General features: G+C 50.4%; 1 protein-coding gene and 1 long non-coding RNA gene across 7 annotated transcripts in view; one reads left to right on the top strand and one right to left on the bottom strand.

Moving 5' to 3' along the window:
* The window catches only part of ETV4 (ETS variant transcription factor 4), a 15,415-nt gene extending 5,816 nt beyond the window's left edge, over positions 1-9,599 (bottom strand). Inside the window, exons 1-5 of one of the 6 annotated variants that reach the window (XM_025440141.3) lie at positions 9,421-9,599; positions 8,784-8,894; positions 8,509-8,602; positions 8,233-8,280; positions 962-1,015 (exon numbers count right to left, since the gene is read on the bottom strand). In XM_025440141.3, coding sequence (XP_025295926.1) covers positions 962-1,015; positions 8,233-8,280; positions 8,509-8,602; positions 8,784-8,843 — 256 coding nt within the window. In that variant the 5' untranslated portion in view covers positions 8,844-8,894; positions 9,421-9,599. Of the gene's footprint in view, positions 1-961; positions 1,016-6,213; positions 6,290-8,232; positions 8,281-8,508; positions 8,603-8,783; positions 8,895-9,016; positions 9,215-9,420 lie in introns of those variants that run through there. The other 5 variants (XM_049114035.1, XM_025440139.3, XM_049114036.1 and 2 more) reach the window with 5 other exon arrangements.
* On the top strand, positions 8,104-22,239 carry LOC112655182 (uncharacterized). The gene is made up of 3 exons (XR_003133573.3): positions 8,104-8,306; positions 18,662-18,774; positions 21,772-22,239. It is a non-coding gene; the product is annotated as an uncharacterized LOC112655182 (long non-coding RNA).

Below are 22,239 nucleotides of genomic sequence, written 5' to 3'. Positions count from 1 at the left end.
AAGTTCCAAGGGACAGACATGTTTTCTTCTTGGGTACTCTAAAGAATCTTTCTTTTTCTGGTTCAGGTTGGATATTAGCCCACTTGCACGTCAGCGGACTAACATTAAGCACATGCTCCTAATTATCTGTGAAGAACATGGGTCTTTCCTGTGGCCCCTGCTGGGTCCACAAACCCCAGTCACCAGACCAGAAGGAGCAACAGAGCTGGTTCCCAGCGAGTGTGAGATTCCCTCTTACTGCATTGAGTCCAACACCAACGACTAACTGTTCAGTTATCTGCTGTTTTCCATTATTTGTGCCCTATTTCATTTCAATGGTGAAGACAGTTGAGAACAGAGGATCTAACATTTAAAGCAGAGTTTCTCAACAGTGCACTGAGGACCTTTGGGCCAGATCATTTTTGTTGTTGTTGGCGGGGGTGACTGTCCTGAGCATTATAGGGGGTTTATAGCATCTCTGGCCTCTACCCACTAAATGCCTGTAGCATCCTCTCAGTGTGACAACCAAAAAGGTCTACAGACATTGTCACGTGTCTCCTGGGAGGCAAAATTGTCCCCTGCCCTTTAGTTTCATGAAAGTAACTTAGAAGGATAGAACTGGACCTTGCTGAACTGGTCCAAACCCCTCATTTCAGAAATCAGGAAATGAATTAAGTTAATAAAATAAAATAAAATAAAATAAAATAAAATAAATCAGGAAATGGAGGGCCAGGGAGAAGAAGCGTCCACTCGCAGGTGTGTCCACACAGAGAGGACGAGGCAGGCTCTGATTTGAACCAAGGTCTCCAGCTCCCGGTTACTGGCTTGGCCTTGGGAGTCCAAACCCAAGAACCGGGAGCCCCGGTTCTTCCCCCTTTTCTTTGGGAGAGAACAAGTTGATCTTTTGTGATTCTCTATCCTTATGACTCATTTCCTGCCCTCCCCCACTCCCCATTCCCTCTACCCAGGGCCCTCCACTCACAGTTTTCTGAATGGAAATCAGGAACAAAAGGCTCATCACTGTCGGGTACCTGGGCTGTGGAGAGAGTTCAGAGGTGAGTCTGGGTGGGAGCCCTGGACAGCAGCCCCCGGGAGACACCGGTATTACAGCCCTGCAGATTAGCACCAGCCCAAAGGGAAAACTAGTCTTCCAAGGACCGATAGCAACCCCACCCAGGTCTTAGCGCCCTCCATCTCAGGGCTCTGAAGACCCTCGAGGGAACACTCCAAGTTCCCAGAACCTGTCTGAGCAGATTCCAGCATCTTTTCCTAGATGCTTTGTCTTTACTCCCTCTGTTTTCGGAAGTGAAGGCAGCCCTGCCCCTCAGAATTCACAAAGCTCCCTCTGAGAGCTCCCAGCAGTCACATCTGGGATTGGCAGGAATGACAGAGACATCCTATGGACCTAGAATAACATAGGGAGGAGATTTTGAATGCAGGCTGGGCCCAGGAATCCGTGTTTTATACAACTTCCTGGGTGAAATCCAGAACACGGGAAAGAAGATGGAATGGAGAAAAGAGGGTGGCTCAAGGGAGGTGAATAGGATGACAGTAGGAGAGGATGTGGCTGGGGACAGGGACAGGTCACCCTGCCTCATGTCTTCAGCATGTAGCTAGGAGAGAGGGGAGAGAGGGGAGAGAGATTCCCAAACTTGGAGGTCTGAGAAACACTCCCAGGGCGCCAGAGGGGGCGGGGCTGGGTTTGGGGGTTAGGCTGGATTATCAGTTCATCCGTGGCCTCCAACCTGGACATTCAGGCTTTATTTCTAGTGTTTTTCATGAAGAGGGGCACGTGCAGAGGGTGAGGGAGAAGCAGACACCCCACTGAGCAGGGAGCCCAACACAATGTAGGGCTCTGGCTGGATCCCAGGACCCTGAGATCACGACCTGAGACAAAGCAGACGCTTAACCAACTGAGTCACCCAGGAGCCCCTTATTTCTAGTTCCTACCCTGCCCTCTCTAACTCCTTCAGGTGGGCATATAGCTAAGTATCTCCCCTGACTCCAGGAACTTTGGCCACTATTGCCCCTCTCTCAAGAATAGATCAAAGCAGGAATGGGAAGGGTAGACAGCAAGAACTTCGGGATAGTCCAGGAAGAGAGTGGCTTGAAGCCAAGGAGACTGATCTCGGAGTGGACAATGGGGAAACTGATGGATAAAACAACCAGAGTTGAGAAAGGCGGTAAGTATGAAGGACACAAGGAGATGGCTGGGGAACACCTCCACTCATAGCTCTGCACACACACACCCTAGCCTTGACAGGTTCCCCAGAGTCTCCAAAGTTTCTTCCTGCGATTTCAGCCAGAGCCTCTGTTGGAACTCCCTCCTTCCAGGCTCACCTCCTACAGCAGGTGCTGCACACAGCTGTCAGAGTGGTCTTTCTGTAAGAGAGGTCCACTCCCTTCTCTCCTTGCTTAAAGCACGAACCCCAAATTCTTCCTCTTGGCTGGCCTCTGAGACCCCACATGGTCTGGCCTGCCTCTCCATGCCTTTCCTCTCCAGAGCTCTTGCTTCCTCTTCCCCACACTTTTGCCTGCCTGTTTTTCTGGCCACTTTGTCACTTTCACAGATGTCTTCTCTGACCACCCACACCAAAGTGGTCCCTCCTGGCTCCTATCTCAACCCATGTTTATTTTTGCCCTAGTATGTGTATTTTACCTGGATGCATTTTTTTTTTAAGATTTTATTTAGTTATTCATAGAGACACACACAGAGAGAGAGAGAGAGAGAGGCAGAGACACAGGTAGAGGGAGGAGCAGGCTCCATGCAGGGAGCCCAACGTGGGACTCGATCCTGGGTCTCCAGGATCACACCTCAGGCTGCAGGCAGCGCTAAACCACTGCGCCATGGAGGCTGCCCTGGATGCATCTTTTAAAAAAACATTTTATTTATTTATTTGAGAGAGAGTGAGAGTGAGAGAATGAGGAAGGTGGAGAGGCGGAGGGAGAAGCAGAGTCCTCATTGAGCAGAGAGCCTTATGTGGGGCTCAGTCCCAGGACTCTGGGATCCCAACGTGAGCCAAAGGCAGATGCTTAACTGACTGAGCCACCCAGGCACCCTTGGATGCATCTTATTTATTTAAGCATCTTATTTTTTTTATTTAAGCATCTTATTAATATGTTTTCATTTATGTGTTTGCTGTCTACCTTCTTTACATGAAAGTTAAGCTCCCTGAGGGCAGGGGCTTTATCTGTCTGGATTCCCTAGCACAAGGAAGTAGGGTCTACCTCCTGGGAGTCCTCTCTGGTGGACTTGGGAAAAGAGTGAAAGAGATCCTAACCAATCAGCTCTTCCCTCTCCCTGGGGGCTTTCCCCCTCCCACACACAGGGTCACCATAGAGCAGTTACTCCCTCCAGAGAAACCACATCTCATGAGAGATACTTTAGGCTGTGATCAATTGCTTGGCAGGATTCTTCATCAACTTGCTTTGAATAACAGAGGTATCAAGTGCTTTAAATACACATTCATAGGTAGCTGACTTCTTGACAGAGGGATTGGACTTAGGGGTTTAAGAATCAGAAGCCACCAGCAGCTAAAGAACTCACGAAAAGTCAGCAGAAAACTATTCTAAAGTGATTGAAAAATGAGTAGGACACGAAGTCCCTTGGCAAATACACACAGGCAGCTCTGTTCGGAGCACGACCAAAGCACAAAGGCAACCATTCCCAAACTGACCCAAATCAAGAATCCCTAGGATGTTGTTAAAAAGACACATTCCTGGGGCATCTGGCTGGCTCAGACAGTAGGTGGAACATATGACTCTTGATCTTGGGGTCATGAATTCGGGCCCCCCACTGGGCATAGAATTTACTCAAATAGAACACACACGTTCCCAGTCCCCACCCCTGGAAGTCTTATTCCATAAGCCTGGGTTGGGGCCCAGGTATCTATACTTTTAACAAGCACCCCGTGTGGCTCTTAAGAAGAGGCAGGTTTGGGAGACACTGGATAAAGCAAAGGAGCAAAATCTGCTCAGGGGCACAAAGGCCAAACTCATCCCTGATGTGCCCTCTGACCCAGCCACAGGCGATACCCCCTAAGTTAGCAGGATGGGGGTGATGGGAGCAGGATGAGCAACATTTCCATTGCTGCTACCTAGGCAAGGAGGGTCCCGAGGGCAGGGGAGGTGTAGAACATGGGGGAGGCTGACGCATTCTGGGCCCCCTTTGGGGCTTCATTAACCGCCAGTTTCCATTGAGGTAATGGGCTGGGGGCATCTCCTGCTGGCGTCACAGGCCAGTCATAGGCCAGTTCACATGATGCTACAGAGCCCTAGGGGTCAGCTTCCCTTTCTTCCCACCTCAGGCCTGAAGGTTTGACCAGAACCCCCACACCCCAGCAGTCCCAGAGGAGGCTATCCCCAGCACACAGATCATACCCTGTAAGAGGGTCCATCCTCTTCCCAGGGCCAGGAGAAATCAGCCAAGACAAAAATGGGCTGTGGTGTGAACTCCAATCACTGCTTGGCCCCTCCCCAGAACACACTGGCTTCTCAAACCAAAGGGACAGGATAGGGCCTCACTCAGAGACTGCCAACAAGAATAGAGATGGGAACAGTAACACCAAGCCCCAAGTTCCTGGAGAGCAGGAGAATTTCTAATTACCATGTTCGGTCTTGAGAATATGCCACTCTATTTATTTGTTGACTTGGCTAAGTTCTGGCTGCCAAGCTAGTGTGCCAGGGTCTGCCCCCGACTCCATCCTGGCACTGAGGTGGAGCTTATCTGCCTGGGGACATGGCAGATGATTTAGGAGATGGGGAAAGGGCCACGCCAGCATAATGCTCAGAGAGAGCATTTTAGGGAGCCTCCCAAGCTGGGCTTCAAAAAAAAAATGAGAGGTTAAAACAGCCAAGCAGCTCAGCCCACCCCAGGCTGGCCATCTATCTACACCATATATGCCTCATCACCTTCTCCCCTTCCTGGGGTCCAATCACACGGTGAAGGGGCCTCTTTAGGAGTCCACTGGAAGCGGCGGGGGAGGCATTCTCCAGAGCTTCTGCTCCATTGTGTCACCACTGGCCTTGTCTCTCACCCTTACCCTGCCCCCACCCTGGCAGTCTCTGTACTGGAAGGAACCAGTTCTCTATCTATGGAGGGACATTTGTCCCCAAGAGCCTTCTGGAAGGGGAGGAGACAGAAAGATGTAGAAGGAGGCATTGTAGCTAGGAAAAACTGGGGGAGGGGATTAACCCCATCTCGTCCCACAGACATGCTGAGGCACCAGCGTGCATACACACGGATCCACACACACCTACTTGCTTTTTACTCTATGGCAGCACACGGGTAAAACATATCCTCCGTGAACACCCTTCACACACCAGCTCTCTCTTTGGACTTGTAGATGTGATGGGGGTGGGAGTGGGGGAGACCAAAGGGCAAAGGGACTGGAGACCTTGGAGGAAGATTTGGGAGCAGTAAACCTTCTGAAAGGGGGAACACAGACCCACTCCTTTAAGAATCTCATAAAACCTATGGATCTTCTCTTCCTCAAAAAAAAAAACACATTCCTTTGTGTATGGTGCACCCCTAACAATTTCCACACAATATCGGAGGGCGGGCATAAGGACCCCTGCAACCTACCCACAGAGCTTCTGTGAATCCAGACTCTACGTTATAGACCCCAGCCTCATACAAAGGACGTACATGGCCCAGACTCAATGTTCCTTACTACCAAATAGATCAAAGTCATTGTCCCTGAGGGTTCCCAAGGGCTCCCAACAAGCCAGAAGAAGCAGCACATTTTTGACTCTAACCAGACACAGCTTGAGCTCAGCCAGCCTGAGCTCCGGTCTCCCTACAGCAGACTGATCCTTTCTGTAGCAACTCAACAGATCCCAGGCACCCGAAACAGACACACCCTCTTAGCCTTATTTATACCCCCCCCCCAACTATCTAGAAAAACCTCAAACCCAAAGATGTCTAAGCTGTCTACAAAGCCCCACCGACACTCACCCCTAAATAAGTCTAGGCACCAGACTGAACCTACAACCCCATCCTTGTGGATCCAAACTGGCACTTCCCAAATTCTTCACAGCCCCACCCACACTACAAGAATCCACTGCTTCTCTCCAAACTGGGGCTTTTAAAAAGATAAAAATCAAACCTGCGGTGGGGAGGTTGGGTTCCGGCCCCCATTCCTCCTGATGCACCCCACCACTGGCAAGTTTCCAAAAGAACTAGTCCCCTCCCCACCACCCCAAAGCTCCCTCTGGGCCGTGGGGATCACTGACCTGGTGGGAAGAGGCAGGAGAGGAGGCTGGGGTGGTGCTGGGATGGTGCAGGGGGACAGGGCCCCGGCAGCTGCATCTGTCTCCGCAGAGAGAGTGAGAAGGAGCGAGTGGCCTCAGCATCCCCCTCTCAGGCCTGGCCATCCATCGCCAGCTGGGAACCTGAGCTGCTCCCTCAGAAGGAAGGAGAGGGAACCAAGGAGATCCCCACCCCCACCTCCCCACCCACTGGATTTAAATGTACAGGGACTCCCAGGGCAGCAGCATGAAACACACACACACACACACACACACACACACACACACACACACACACTTGCCCTCACACCCCTCACACTGACACATGCGGATAGACACACGTACAATCTCCAGACCCCCACCGCCAAGGGGTGGGGCTTCCAAGGTGGAGAGAACGTTTTTCACCCCCTTCCCATTCCAGACCCAGGCAAAAATGGACCAGCTGCTGCCAACATGCCAACCTCAGCCCACCCCTACATCACAGCCCTGGGAGCTGCCCACTGTGGGAAGCACAGGGACCCTCCGCTGACAGACAAGAAGCCTGGCAAGCCGGAGAGAAATCAGGCATTGGGAAAGGAAGTCTTTGAGAGACCGTGGAAATTGACACCTCTGCGTTCTTCAGCTCCAGCCCGGTCCGGAACCTCGGGAGGAGGATGGGCAGACTGGGTATATACTCTGTACCTAACTCAGAGCTGGACGCCCAGGGCTTGCAGAGTCGGGGAAGGCGTGTGCAATACCCCCCGGATCCCCAGATCCCTCCGGTACCCATATAGCCAGCCATTTGGTCACGAATTTCACAACATGTCTTGAGCTTTTGCTCTATGCTAAATAGTCATTCTGCTTATATACATATTTTGGGGTTACCACGGTAGTCAAGACAGATGGTCTTACTCTAAGGATCTAGTCAGGGGTCTTTGCCTTCTACCTCCTGCTTTTAAATTTTAAAGATGGTTCCAGAGGAGCTGGGTTTGAGCTTTAAAAAATGACCAATGATACCCAGGTGGAGGGATATCCTTTACGGAAATCCTAAAGAAAAGCCCTTAGAAGGGGGTTCCTAGTATAGTGGTTTCTAGGTTTTCATAGTGTTTAAATAAAGGGATCCTAAGATGGGGGTATTAACCCTTCCCTCGCAGACTGTCTAAACATAAGCCTTCTACCTGCCACCCCACCAGCGACACCCTGAGGCCCCACCAAAACGCACCAAGGGATCCAACCAGAAGACCCTCAGAACACAGCTCCCTATCCAGAGGAGGCCCCACTCCAGACTCCACCTCAGCCAGCTCATGGCTAACCCCCCAGCAAATACCCTAAGCCAAAGTAGGGGGAATTTGCCTGGGGCAGAGGTATTCGGGAGAGAAGGAGGGAGGATCACTTGCCATCAGAATTACAATCAAGGATATGTGGGGGGGGGGGGGGCGAGGGGTGAGCCCAGGGCCCTCTCTGCCAAAGCGCTGCAAAAAAGAATTATTTAAACTTTTGTTGTGCTTTTGGCTCAGACAGTAAATTGTTTAGCCCTGGGGGTTGAGAAGAAGAGAAACCAAGGGGGTGAAAATCAATGTTTTGGCAGCTCCTGAAGATAGGTTACAAATTAATTGCTCTTTCTCCTCATCCTCCTGTCCCTTATCCGCCCCCCTCCCCAACCCAACACACCAACACACACCTCGGCCTGGCGGCTGCAGCCAAACAAACTTTGCAAATGAAAATTTCAACCAGGAAAACCAGGAAAACGGGCCTGGGGCCAAGTTCCATTCAAATAAGCAAATACCCCACACAATGGTCTGATTCATCCCCAGGCCTAGTTACACAAGCCTGGCTCAGGGCAGAGAAAATAAATATCAATATAAGTGTCCACATTGGGCGCTGGGGAGAGAGGGGAGTAAGGGGGCTGGGGGGGGTCCTTGGAGAGCTCCTTTGGGCAGAGACAGAGAAGTGGGTTAGGTTGGAACATCAGGGGTAGAGAGCATCCCCCACCCCAATAATAGAAAAGGTCACAAAACTACTCACCTTCAGCAAGCCACGTCTCCTGGAAGTGACTGAGATCCTGGAAGAGATCTGAGGAGTGAATAATGGAATTGGAGGTGAGATGAAGGAGATGGTGAGAGGGAGGGAGCCCTAGAGAGCCGGGTGACCCTCCCACACACACTCCTTGAGGGTAGGGGCCCAAGAATAATCAAGAGTCCCTTGGAGGGGAGTCTTTTGGGGAACAGGGCGGTGGCTCCAGGATCGGCCCTCGGGGCGTGTGAAGTGAGGAGGGTCACGGTTTTCTCTCCGGCTCTTTACCTTCGGAGTCGGGGGGCGGCAGGGAGCCCGGGTCCATGAGCTTCCCCTGCGGGACCATCAGCGCTTCGCGCAAGCTCCCATTTCCGGGCGATTTCTGCGGGGAAGGGGAAGAATGCCCCCGGGTCACCCTGAGGCCCCCCGGCCTGGGGGGCGGGGCTGGGGTCCCGGGGTGACACAGAGGCCGGGCAGCGCTGGGCCCCGTTGGGGCCGCAGGGCAGGGCTGGGGGGGCGGGGTGCAGGGCGGGGGCGGGCGTGGAGGCCGGCGCGGAGCTCACGCTGCAGAAGGTGTAGGGCACTTGCTGGTCCAAGTATCCGCCTTTCATCCTCCGCTCCATCCGGCCGCTCCCTCCGGCCGCACCGCCCGGGCCCCGCGCGGGGGCAGAGACCTGGGGAGGGGGGGCTGCGTTCGCACACCGTCCAGGGAAGGCAGCGGGGTGGGGGCGGGTAAGGGCAGCGGGGAGGGGCAGTCCGGGGCTCCGGGTCCGACAGCAAAACTTCTCCGACTCACTCAGGCGCTGGGGAGGTTTCCGCCTGCCGAGCTGAGCGCCGTCACCACTCCCCTCCCGCCAAAGGAGGTCCCACCTGCTCCTGGGCGCCGGGCTTGCCGATTCGGCTGCTTTCTGCAGCCCTGCTCTGCCCAGGCTCGGTTACATAAGACGTGTGTGTGTGTGTGTGTGTGTGTGTGTGTGTGCGCGTGTGTGTGTGTGCGCTCGCGCGCGGAGCGGGTAAGGCGCGCACCATTCGCACGCCCACAACTCCCGCGCCCCCTCCAACCCCGAATCCCAGCGCCTCCCACACCCCCCCCGCCCGCCCTAGAATCTGCGGAGGCGGCGGTTAGAGAGCGCAGCGTGTGTCGGCGGCGAGGCGAGGAGTCTCGGACGCTCTCCCTCCCTCCCCCTCCCGCAGCCTCACCTGAGGCCGGGGCGTCTGAGCTGGAGCGGCGGGGGGTCGCGAGCTGGCCCCGGGGCCTCACCGAGGGCCGCGGGGCTAGGCCGGAGCGAGGCGGCCCCGGCCCCGGGTCCCCCGCGCACCGGCTTGTTTTCCGGGCGCCGCCGACAGTTGTGAGCCCGGGGGAGCCGCTGATTGGTGCATTTCCTTGCCTCCCTCGGCTCCCTTACCTCCCCCCCACCACCCCGTTCCCTTTGTTTCATTGACTTTTGTGAATGAAACCCTAGGGCCGGGCACGCCCGCCAATCCGGAGACTCGCCCGACCGGGCCGTGGGGGGGCGGAGTTTCCCAGAGGCGGGGGCCAATCAGAACGCAGGGGCTGGCTCCCGGCTTCATTCACGGCTCGGGCTCCCATTCATAAAAAAATAAACTCCTCCGCGGCCTGAGTTCATTCATAAAGAGCTGAGAGAAAAGGAGCGAAGCCGAGGGCCCGACGGCTTCCTCGCGGGGCTCCGCCGTGTCCCTGTGCGAAGCTCGGCGAGCTCCTCGGGCTGGCCCGGCTGGCGTCTGCACACGTCTCTGCATCTGCGTGTACGTGGGAGTGTGAACATGTCTGTGTGTGCGCCCTGCGGGGAGGCGAGCGGACTTGTGCCCAGAGGAACAATAATAACTAGCATTTATGAAGCGCTCCGCTTCCACGTGCTCATTTCATTCCCATAACCTGGCGAAGTGATTCTATTGTTTCCATTTTACAGAGATTGAGAAGGAAAACTCAGGGAAGGGTGGTGACTTGGCTGCGGTAACTCAGCGCAGCTGGAGTTTACAGCCCCCAATCTCCCACATCCCCCCGTACAGCTCTTTGAGGCCACAGCTAAATGAATTAAGGCTTTGTGACAACAACTGATACACAGTAGGCCCTCAATAAATGTAAGTTAGCACGGAATCCAGGCTTTTCCTCAAGGGTCTGCTCTGCGGAGCTGTTCTGTGACCCACTTTCTGTTGATTGCCGCAGAAACCGGAGGGCCCCGCATGGACCTCTGAAAGCGCAATTCCCGCTCAGCCATCTTTCCTCTTAATCTTCAGAGCAAACATAAGATCTTAGGGAGAAAAGCCCCAAGGCATCTGATGACCTGGGGGTGGGACTCAGTTAAAGAGCTGGTCACAGGGACTCCTGGGTGGCTCAGCGGTTGAGCGTCTGCCTTCAGCTCAGGGCGTGTGATCCCGGCCCAGGGCATGATCCCGGTCCGGGGATCGAGTCCCACATCGGGCTCCCTGCGAGGAGCCTGTTTCTCTCTCTGCCTGTGTCTCTGCCTCTCTCCTTGTGGGTCTCTCATGAATAAATAAATAAAACCTTAAAAAAAAAAAAAAAAAAAAAAAAAAGAGCTGGTCATAGGCTCTGGTCCCTCAGTCATTCACCAGTTTGGTCAATAAACATTTATTGTGCCAGACACAGTGCTGGGTACCCCCAGGAGGCAGCTGTGACCAAGGCAGACACCTGATAAGAGCTGGGCTGTTTAGGCTGTAGTCATGCGGGCACACAGGACATGAAGTACCCCCCAGGCCTTCTTTCTGAGATGCTCTCTGGATCTACAGTGCATACACTCCTTTGAGGAGAGCCTGAATTTGTCCCCTGCTTACTTGTGGTGCACACTAGACACTAGCTGAACCCCAGGCCAGTTGGGGTTGCTTTCAAAAATCATCTAATCTGGGGCGCCTGGCTAGCTCAGTCTGGTAGAGTGGGGCTCTTGATCTTGAGGTTGTGACTTTGGACCCTATGTTGGCTGGAGAGTTTATATAAAACAAGGCACAAAATTTGTCCAATCTAACACCTCCTCTTTACAGATGAGGCAGCAGGGTTTCAGAGAAGGATATTATACTGGTAAGCTCTTTTGGGTGCTGAAGATTAGAAGTGAGACTAGAACACCAAACCTCTAGCTAGCACCTAGGGCTATTTATTTTATTTAGTGCTCATTCCAGATCATCGTGGGCTGATGAAAATAAACTTCTCTGAGGAATTATTCTTTGAGGCTCATGTCTATTATCCCTCTGCTCCAGGAAGCCTTCCAGATAACCTGAGTCAGTTCCTTAAGAACCACACAACATTCTTGCCTGTATCTCTGTTGTAGGTGTCTTTCATGCTGCCTCAAGGTATAGTCATCCCTAAGTATGGAGAATTCTCCCGGTCCTGAGGGGGGTCTCATTTGTCTCTTAAAATCTTACCCAGCTGTTTCAAGCTTAGGAGGGTCCTGTGAAATACTAGTTCAGTGAATAGGTGCAATAAAGACCAAGCTAATCGAGCTTAGCAGGAACCCTGCCCAGAAAAGGAGAGACAAGCCCCAGCAAATCCCAGCTTTGGGCTGGATGGCACCAGTTTAGGGAGGAGCTTGTGTCTCAGGGCCCAAAGAAGTGGGGGAGGAGGACAGAAGATTCTTCAGGAAGGCCACTCCTTTGCAGTCTCCATGACGATGAAGAAGATTCCTGTGGGTCCCAGAGCGGGCACTCCAGGTGGGGGCTCTCTTAGGGGTGTCCTCGGGTTCTGAGCTTTAGCATTTCTCTGGAAGGCCTCTGGCTCTCTGAGGAGTAAGTGTTCCGTTTCTATTCCCCATCCGGGGTCCCAGCTGAAAGCCCTGCCCCTCGTCTTCCTCTGGCTCAGCAAGCTGACTGAGAGAAAATGCCACTTGCTGCCGTGGGCTCTGCTATCACTTGGCCTCTGATTCAACACCCAGGCTGGACCCAGGAGCAGCGACATCTCCAGCGGGAACATTCCAGCCTCTTCCAAGCCTTGAGATTGTTAGGGAAAGGAAGGAATAGAGGGGCCAGAGGTTTCTGTTGGAAATCACATCATGATAAGCAACATTTCCTGAGCATGTCCAGTGCTTGACTTGGAATTAACTTTCACAGTGGTCCTGTGAGGTGTCTTCTCCACTTTACAAATGAGGAAATTGAAGACTTGCAAGCACACATCTTTTAAAAATAATTTTTAAAGTCTTTTTTTCTTATGACTTTATTTATTCATGAGAGCCACAGAGAGAGAGAGAGAGGCAGAGACACAGGCAGAGGGAGAAGCAGGCTTGATGCAGGGAACCCGATGTGGGACTCGATCTTGGGACCCCAGGATCACGACCTGGGCTGAAGGCAGGTGCTAAACCGCTGAGGCATCCAGGCGTCCCTTTTTCAATTTTTTTTCCTTTTTAAATTTTTTTAAAATTTAAATTAAATTTGCCAACATATAACACCCAGTGCTCATCCCATCAAGTGCCCTCCTTAGTGCCCATCACCCAGTTACCACATTCCCCCACCTACCTCCCCTTCTGCAACCCTTTGTTTCCCAGAATTAGGAGTCTCTCATGGGCAAACACACATCTACTCCAGGGGTCCACTCAACAGACTGAGGACATCCCCAACAGACTCTTTGTCACAGAGACTATACATTGAGGGAACACAAAACAGGTTGGTTTGAGGACTCTCCTAACCCGGACAAGGACACGTGGACACACCCAGATTAAGGATATTTACAGTCATCTCTTGGACACATAGGTGGTTGACGAAGCACAACATAGTTCCTGGTGCTCCCCCAACACACCTTGGGAAGGGGTTGCCCAGGTAAATGCTTCTTTCTAGTATATTGGGGCTGGACTCTGACCTGTTTCCCAGGAGTCTAAGTTATAAAATGTCAATGTGGGTTTTAGATATGCAAATATTCATATAAAAGCACCCTGGGGCTTGGTCAGAGAGCTACACTAAGCTGCAAAGAGAAGGGAGAGGATCAGATAAGGAGGCCTAGGAACAATCAGAGTGTAGTGGTGGGGCACTGGGTGACCTGTCCAACCTGTGAGGGGAGGAAAGAAATGTCTTCAAAAGTCTGGCTTCCTCAGTGTCTGGAAGAGCTTAGAGTCCCAATGGCATAAAGGGTAGAACCTAGAAGGTAACCCAGGGAGACAGCTCCATAAGGCCAGATGGATGAGATAAACAAGGTCAAGTGGTGTCCTCTGTCCCTTTAGTGTCTCTTAGACTAGATCTGTCACCAGGGTTACTGAATCAGATCAGGGTCAGGCAGTAGGGGTGGGAAGTCATGGAGTCATCCTCATGGGATTGGTGGGTCAAGATTACCACCAACAAAGTGCCACTCGTGGGCTTCCTTTTGTCCTTTACTCCCAGGCCCACTTTCACATTGCTGCCTCAAAGCATAGGAGTTCTGAAGCCAGGGTTTATGACTGTGTTCGCCTCTGAAGCCAGCTGCCTGAATCTCTGTGTGCATGCATGTATGTGCTTTGCTGAGGAGAGGGGCCATGGCTTTTTGGGGGTCATCCCAGAGCAGGTCTGTGATCTCCCCACCTCCTCCACCTTTTAAGTCAAGAACCACTGTGCTGGAATGCCTGGGTGGCTCAGTGGTTAAGCGTTTGCCTTTGGCTCAGGGCATGATCCAAGAGTCCCAGGATCGAGTTCCGCATCAGGCTCTCTGCATGGAGCCTGATTCTCCCTCTGCCTCTCTCTCTCTGTGTCTCTCATGAATAAATAAATGAAATCGGGATCCCTGGGTGGCGCAGCGGTTTAGCGCCTGCCTTTGGCCCAGGGCGCGATCTGACTGCGATCCTGGAGAACCGGGATCGAGTCCCACGTCGGGCTCCTGGTGCATGGAGCCTGCTTCTCCCTCTGCCTATGTCTCTGCCTCTCTCTCTCTCTCTCTCTCTCTCTCTGTGTGTGTGACTATCATAAATAAATAAAAAAAAATAAAATAAAATAAATGAAATCTTAAAAAAAAAAAAAAAAAGAACCATTGTGCTAATTGCCTTCATCATAGATGGTGTCTACAAATATCTTGCCAGGGCACCTGGGTGGCTCAGTGGGTTGAGTGTCTGCCTTTGGCTCAGGTCATGATCCTGGGATCCTGGGATCAAGTCCTGCATCAGGCTCCTCACGGGGAGCCTGCTTCTCCCTCTGCCTATGTCTCTGCCTCTCTCTGTGTCTCTCATGAATAAATAAATAAGGTCTTAAAAAAAAAAACATCTTGTCACTATATATTACCTTAAAAATGGTTGGAAGGATTTTTGGAGGATATATTTGGGGGGTGGTGTGTGTGCAATTGCTTCCCTTGTTCATATCTACCTTCCACTTAGCCTGAGACCTTTCTTGAGACTCCACAGAAGAGGGAGCCCTACTTCTAATCATCTGGCTGGGAGCATGTCGGGCTAAAGAGGAAAGGTACAGGTAAAGCTGATGTCTTAATTCCAGAGGGCACCCTGGTAGAAGAGAGCTGTCTCAGGAGAAATTCCAAAAGATGAAGTCTTAGAAGGGTGTTTTGGGTGGTATAGTTGGCTAAGCCTCCAGCTCTTAGTTTCAGCTCAGGTCCTGATCTCAGGGTTGTGAGATCAAGCTCCGCATCCAGCACTGTGCTCAGTAAGGAGTCTGCTTGGGATTCTTGCTCCCTCTGTCTCTCCCACTGCTCACACTTTCTCTCTAAAATAAATAAAATAAATAAATAAATAAATAAATAAATATCTTTTTTTTTTTTTTTTTTTTTTTTTAAATGAGAACTTGGAGACCAGGCCTCTCTTTCTCTTGGGTATTGTAGAGTGGGTTATACTCAAGAACCTTGGGAAAAATAGAAGGTGATCACACCAGCCTGACTGCCAGTGTTGGGGCATGGGAGTTGGAGGGGGGAGATGGAGCTGGCAGTCAGGAATTTGAGGTGGGAGATTCCAGTTTCCAGGAGAGAATTTTATCTCAGTGTAGCAGCTGTGATATTCTCAAGGGTAGAGAGATGGACACAGTGACTTCCATGAGGCCAAGCCAATTCCTGGGAAGGGCTGATTTTAGGATTCCTCCTGGGGAGCCATCTTTTGGGGAGCTGTATAAGAAGTTGTCAGAAATCCAGTGAAGAGCATTTCAATTTTATTTTTAAGTGTTTTTAAGTAATCTCTACACCCACTTTGGGGCTCAAACTCATGACTCTGAGATCAAGAGCCGCATGCTGTACCAACTGAACCATCCTGGTGCCCCACCCTGGCTTGGTTTGGTTTTTTTGTTGGTTAGATATATATAATATATAATTATAAGGATCACCACCAACAAAGTGCCACTTGTGGGCTTTCTTTTGTCCTTTACTCCCAGGCCCACTTTCACATTGCTGCCTCAAAGCATAGGAGTTCTGAAGCCAGGGTTTATGACTGTGTTTGCCTCTGAAGCCAGCTGCCTGAATCTCTGTATGCATGCATGTATGTGCTTTGCTGAGGAGAGGGGCCATGGCTTAGTATTTTATTAATATATTTTATTTTATTAATATATGATATAGAATTAATATTATATAATATATTTATATATATATATAATATATATTTTTAAAGTAAGCTCTCTCTATATATTTTTTATTTTTTTAGCTCTCTGTATTTTTAAGTAAGTTCTCTCTCTCTCTCTATATATATATATATTTTTTTTTTTAATTTTTAAATTAAAATTAAGAGTAAGCTCTACACCCACCATGGGGCTCAAACTCATGACCTTGAGAGCAAGAGTCACATGCTCTACTGACTGAGCCAGGCAAGTGCCTCTAACATCTTTTTTTTTTTTTTTTTTTAAGATTTTATTTATTAGAGACACAGAAAGAGAGACACAGGCAGAGGGAAAAGCAGGCTCCATGCAGGGAGCCTGACGTGGGACTCGATCCAGGGTCTCCAGGATCATGCCCTGAGCTGAAGGTGGCGCTAAACCGCTCAGCCACCAGGGCTGCCCTCATCTTATTATTATTATTTTTTTCATCTTATTATTTTTAAACAAGGCTGAATACATGTGTCTTCCTTTCATCTAGAATACTGTCCCAGGAAGAAAGGTTGAGCCTGATGCTGGGAAGAATCTGGAAGGCCAAAGAGAGACCCACCGGGCTCTGAGGAGAGTAGTTTTTATTTTTAGAAGGTGCTGGTGCCTTCAGCTTTTCATACTTGCTGCCTGCAGCCACTTGGGGCTTCCCCAAAATGCAAAACCTTCCTTGACCTATTTTGTCTCTTCCCCTATTAATTTAGCTTTCAACCCTCTAGTTACAGACCAAGTGCCCCAGCTCAAGTTCAGACCCTGTCTGAAAGCAGCAGGGTAGAAGACTGTTTTTCTCTTTTGATTCCCCCCTGCCTTTCTGTCAAAGAGAGACAAACAGACAAATGTCAGCAGCCTAAAGGATTAGAATGGAACTGGTGCCAGTTGAGCAGAGTCCAGGATGCTCCCCTTTTTAATTAAGTGCAGACTTGAATTATGAGGGGCCGCAGCTCCTACTGGGCAGGGCTCTACCCAGGAAAGGCAATTTCTCTCTTTAAAGACTAAACCCCCTTATTTCCCTTAGTCTCTCCTCAGTTCGATGCAAGTGTCTCTATTTGCTCTTGTCATCACGAATAATGGGCACCTGGGGGGGATGCCCCGACTGGCTGCGGCTGCGGCAGGGAATGCCCCAGCTGGCAGAGGCCTAGGCACTTGACTCACTCTGGACTGTTTGGTGGGGGGGAAGAGTGGTGGCGGTGGGGATTCCTGATTTTATTTCTGAGTGTTTTTGGTTTTCAAAACAAATTCCTCTGTCACCCCCAGCCCCTGACTGCCCTCCCACACCCCCGCAGGCATCCAAGGGCTCCCTGTGACTCAGGGAGCCCTTGCTGAAGATTTAATTCTGTTGATGCTCATCTATCCTGCTGGTGACCCCAGCCCAGAGTTATCTGGTAATTTACAACCATATTTGTTAATTTATGGTCCCCCAGACTGTGGAGCCCAGAGCCCAGGAAATGACACTCCCCCCCACTGGGTGAAGCTCAGCTTTCTTCTCTCTCTCCGTGGGGATCAAGAGCCTGGGTGGAGAAAGTGCGTGGCGGGGAGGAAGGCTGGTAGAGCATGCCGAGAGGATGTGGTATCTAACCAGAGGGCACCAGGCATTCTGGATCCCAATTTGAGTTTCCAAAATACAGTTTTTGCACACACGCTTTACACTTTATCACTTTCCTAAGTGTTTTAGGATATATTCTCCTACGTTTGCCCAGCACTCCCTGAAGTTGATTTTTTTTTAAGATTTTATTTATTCATGAGACACACACACACACAGAGAGAGAGAGAGAGAGAGAGAGGGAGAGAGGCAGAGACACAGGCAGAGGGAGAAGCAGGCTCCACGCAGGGAGCCTGACGAGGGACTCTATCCCAGGTCTCCAGGATCAGGCCCTAGGCTGAAGGCGGCGCTAAACTGCTGAGCCACCCGGGCTGGCCCTGAAGTTGATGTTTTTAGGTCCCTGTAATAGTTGAGCACTCTAAAATTCAGAGAGCGATTGGCCAAATGTCACTGGGGCTGAGGACCAAACACTCCCGGCTCTGGAGTCCCCATGCAAGCTCCACTCAGTTCCCAGGGCTAGCTACTACTTCTGAGGGGAGAGAGGAGACAAAACCAAGTTGTCCCTAGCCGCTGATTTCTAGTCCTTCGTACCCTGACCCACTTGACCCTCCCTCCCTGACATTTCCTTTTTATGTTCTTTTTTTTCTCCCTACAAGTCCCACTTTCCTGATAAGAAATACCTGTTAGGGGCTTGTTAATCGTGGATCTTCTTAGGGGGTGTTTCAGCATTTTCTTAAATTGTGCATCAGACATGAATGTCTCCCATGAAGGGAAAACTGATAGGGGGGTTGCATTTTGCTCCCTAGAAATTGAGAATGTAAAGTATATTTAATTAAAATGATAAATCTGATTTTCAGTTTTGTTTTTACTACTGCTTAAAACTAATCTATTTTATGCACGTTTGCAGAAGGCTGCAGCCATCAAATCAGAGAATATTAGAGCTGTGAGGCACCTGGAGATCTTTCTGGGCCAAACCCTTCATTTTATAGACAAAGAAACCAAGTCTCAGATTGGCGAAGGGTCCCCTGAAGTTCCAGTGATGTGCGAGGGGCTGGTTCTCCATGGCTCCACCTTCTTCCCCTGTTTCGACTTCCTGGTGTATCTCAAGGGCAGGAATCACCGGCTGGGCTCCTCTCTCTTTAAATGTCTCCCCCCCCTTCCCTCCCCCACCCCCACTGCCAACTTACACTGGGAGGGGCTTGGCCTCCAGAGCCCCCTCCCCCGCCTCCCTACTTGGTACCAGATCTCTTCTCTGCCCAGTTCCCTCCCTCTCGCTTTCCTGGCTTCCCCCTCTGGATCCTCATTCTGCACAAATCTCATTTGCTGAGCCTTAAATTGTATTGGGTGCTCTGTATTTTTCTCTCTGCATTGCTACGAGACAGTTACCAGATTTTTGTTTTTGTTTTGTCCCAGGTATGTCGGGAGAGTTGAACACAGAAGCTACTGGATTCACATTTTATGTTGTTTTTCCTTAAAACGAGGTTGTAAACATTGCAAAGCACTTATTTATTTATTTATTTGAATAGGTAAGACATCTCCATGGTACAAAATTCCAAAGTCATATAATATTATCTGGTGAGATTTTATAATCGCTTCCCTGGCAACCCATTTGGCCTTCCTAGAGGCAGCCAAGATGTTTAGTTTCTTGGGTGCTCTGGGTGGCGTGGACCATGCGTATCTATATACAACAAACACAGACCTCACACACGTGCATTCATCTCCTCTCCTTTGTTTACACAAATGGTGTGGGACTGTGAGCACAGGAGGCCTGAATGTATCACGAGCCAAATAAACTTCATCCCTGACAGAGCCTGGCACAACCAGGGAACAGGTAGTTCAAGAAGCAATTTGTGCAGCTGGACTAGAATTTCTGGAGATTGTTCTGTGTATCGTTAAGATGGTTGTGCCCGGTGTCCCACCTGCCATACAATTAAAAATACAAACAATAGAAACCATAAAATAACTTAGAGGAAGTCCAGAGTTGATTTTTTTTTATCCTGACTACCACTACCATAGTATTTTTTTATTATTTTTTAAAGATTTCTTTATTTATGAGAGAGCATGCATGCACGTGCACATACGCAGGTGCACGAGTGGGAGGAGCGGCAAAGGGAGAGGGAGAGAAAGAACTTCAAGCTGACTCCCAGCTGAACCAGGTGCCTGATATGGAGCTCCATCCCAGGATCCTGGGATCACAACCCCAGCTGAAACCAAGAGTCTGCAGCCCAACTGACTGAGCCACCCTGGCACCCCAATACCTAAGTATTTAAAAGAAAAAAAATTGGTGTCTCTGCTTAGGCCCATGGGTTTTGAGATAGGCCCAGATCCAACTCCTGGTTGTGCCTCTGATTGGCTTTGTGATCTGGGTGAGTCAAACAATCTCTTTGAACATCAATTTCTTCATCTGTACAATGGGGATAATAAGATCTCCCTTGGCTCTTGAGGTCAATGACCTTATGTAGGAGCGAGAGCATTAGAGATAATGTGTTGTGATGCCAAGTTAACAGGAACAAGCCAGTCTTTGTATGTTTGTGCATATATATGCATGTGGCTGTCCCCTTTTCCTTGTACACCCTCACTTCACTGCCTCCTCCACTTCAGGCTCCCAGTGTATGTATGGGCTGATTTTTGGAGAGGCAGCATGACCTGTGGGCAGTGGTGGGCTAGCTTTGGGGTCAAGGCACCCAGGGTGGGAGGGGCTGAGTTCTAGTCACCTGAGAACTCCTCTCAAGGAGGCCCGTTGGCCTTGGCAGGTCTCTTTTCAGCCCATCCTGACTATTCCTCCCAGTTCTGCATGCTGTTTGGGAATACACCAGTAGCTGCTCAGCCATGGTTCTGGTTTGCTGGCTTTGAGGGAGTGACCTGTCTCATTCACTGGGTGTTGGTGGCCAGGCTTATTTGGATTCTAGGAAAGTTGGCTTTGAGGCCCCCAGAACCCAGTGTGCTATGGCTATTGGGATATCTAAGGGACTCTACCTTTTTTGACAGAGAAGTGGAGGGCCCAGTTAAGAGGTGAGAGGTGATTGTCAGAGAAGGAAGGATTATGGATCCTCATGTATGTGCATGTGTGTACACACACAGCGATTATAATAGTTGCTGCTTCCCTTCTCATTTTCAAGACATTGGAAGGCTGCGGGCAGCCCGGGTGGCTCAGCAGTTTAGCGCTGCCTTCAGCCTAGGGTTTGATCCTGGAGACCTGGGATCGAGTCTGACGTCGGGCTCCCTGCATGGAGACTGCTTCTCCTTCTGCCTGTGTCTCTGCCTCTCTCTCTCTCTGTGTATGTCTCTCATTAATAAATAAATAAAATCTTAAAAAAAAAGAAGAAGAAGACATTGGATGGAAGGCTGCAATAATTCTTCCAGAATGAGGAGACTCCTTTGAGACTTTTCGGTTGTGCCCAAGACAGTTGGCCTGTTCCCTAGGAAATGCCTTCCTGGGGTCTGGGGCTCTGGAGGAAATAGAAGGAAAAACACAACCTAGTTGGCTCAATTTCCATCCAATCTGTCAGCCTCGGGGTGCCTGGGTGGCTCAGTTGGTTAAGTATTGGAGTCTTGATTTCTGTTCAGGTCATGATTTCAGGGTCTCCATGCAGTGGGGAGTCCGCTTGAGGATTCTCTCCCTCTCTCTCTGATCCTCCCCCGACTCACACACGTGCGTGCTCTCTCTCTCAAATAAATAGATAGATAAATAAATCTTAGGGATGCCTGGGTGGCTCAGTGGTTGAGCGGGTGCCCCGGGAGTCCTGGGATCGAGTCCCACATCGGGCTTCCTTCATGGAGCCTGCTTCTCCCTCTGCCTGTGTCTCTGCCTCTCTCTCTCTCTGTGTCTTTCATGAATAAATAAATAAATAAATATATTAAAAAAAGATAAATCTTAGAAAAAAAATCTAGGGCACAGTCAGTTAAGCATCCGACTCTTGGTTTTGGCTCAGGTCACGATCTCGGGGTTGTGAGATTGAGCCCTGCTTATTGGTTTACATATTGACCGATTGCTTTCATGCTACAACAGAAGGGTGGAATAATTGTAGGGAAGATGGCATGTATGACACTCAAAGCCATATCTACTCTCTGTTCCTTGACAGAATAAAGTCACCGAGCCTTGCTCTAAAGTGTAGATGGGAAAAAAATAAATAAATAAAAAAATAAAGTGTAGATGGAGGACTAATTCAGAGAGCAAGAGTCCATATTGACAGTTGGGCAGCCCAAAGGAGGGGGCCAAGCATCTCTGCGCAAGTCAGGGGCAAAAATACCCCATGATCCATCTTCCCAGCAGGAACCCTGCCCAGGGGATTGAGAAGGACCCTTGCAGGTGTATCTTCCCTAGGTCAGGAAAGCTGAGCTGAGCAAGGGGTGGGGGCTGGGGAGAGTTAGGTGACAGGCGCAGGAGCTTTGGCCAGTTCTCAGCTTCTCCCCAGAGCCCCTCACCCTCTCCCGTGAGTATGGAGGAATGGGGAACCTGCACAAGGTGAAGAAAGGGCTCCAAATAACACCATGTTCTTACTTTCCTAAAATCTGACATGCAGATGAGATGAAGAAGCAAATTTGAGAATCCTCAGGGAAGAGCGCTGCCCATCACCAGAAGCTGGATTCTGAGGCCACAGGATGAGAAATGACAGCTTCCCTCAGGGTAGGACTCAGCCACCATGTCACTGGAGTCAGGGCCGGCCTGCCCTCCGCCACCTACAAAGAAGGGGTTCAAGCAGGGTGCTCAGTGCTCCCCTCCTCATTCCTGCACCCACATGGGGGAGGCCAGGCATCCGGAGACACTTGAAACACTGGCCTTCAAGAACTGCCAACGGGCACAGTTGGTTAAGTATCTGCCTTCAGCTCAGGTTCTGATCCCAGGGTCCTGGGATCCAGTCCTGCCTAGAGCTTCCTGCTCAGCAGGGAGCCTGCTTCTCTCTCTCCCTCTCCTGCTCCTCCTGCTTGTGCAACTGTGCTCTCTCTGTCAAATAAATAAATAAAATCTTTTTTAAAAAATAAAAGAACAG

The sequence above is a fragment of the Canis lupus genome, chromosome 9, assembly GCF_003254725.2.
Source record: "Canis lupus dingo isolate Sandy chromosome 9, ASM325472v2, whole genome shotgun sequence".
Taxonomy (NCBI): domain Eukaryota; kingdom Metazoa; phylum Chordata; class Mammalia; order Carnivora; family Canidae; genus Canis; species Canis lupus.
This window is presented reverse-complemented; position numbering and strand designations above follow the sequence as displayed.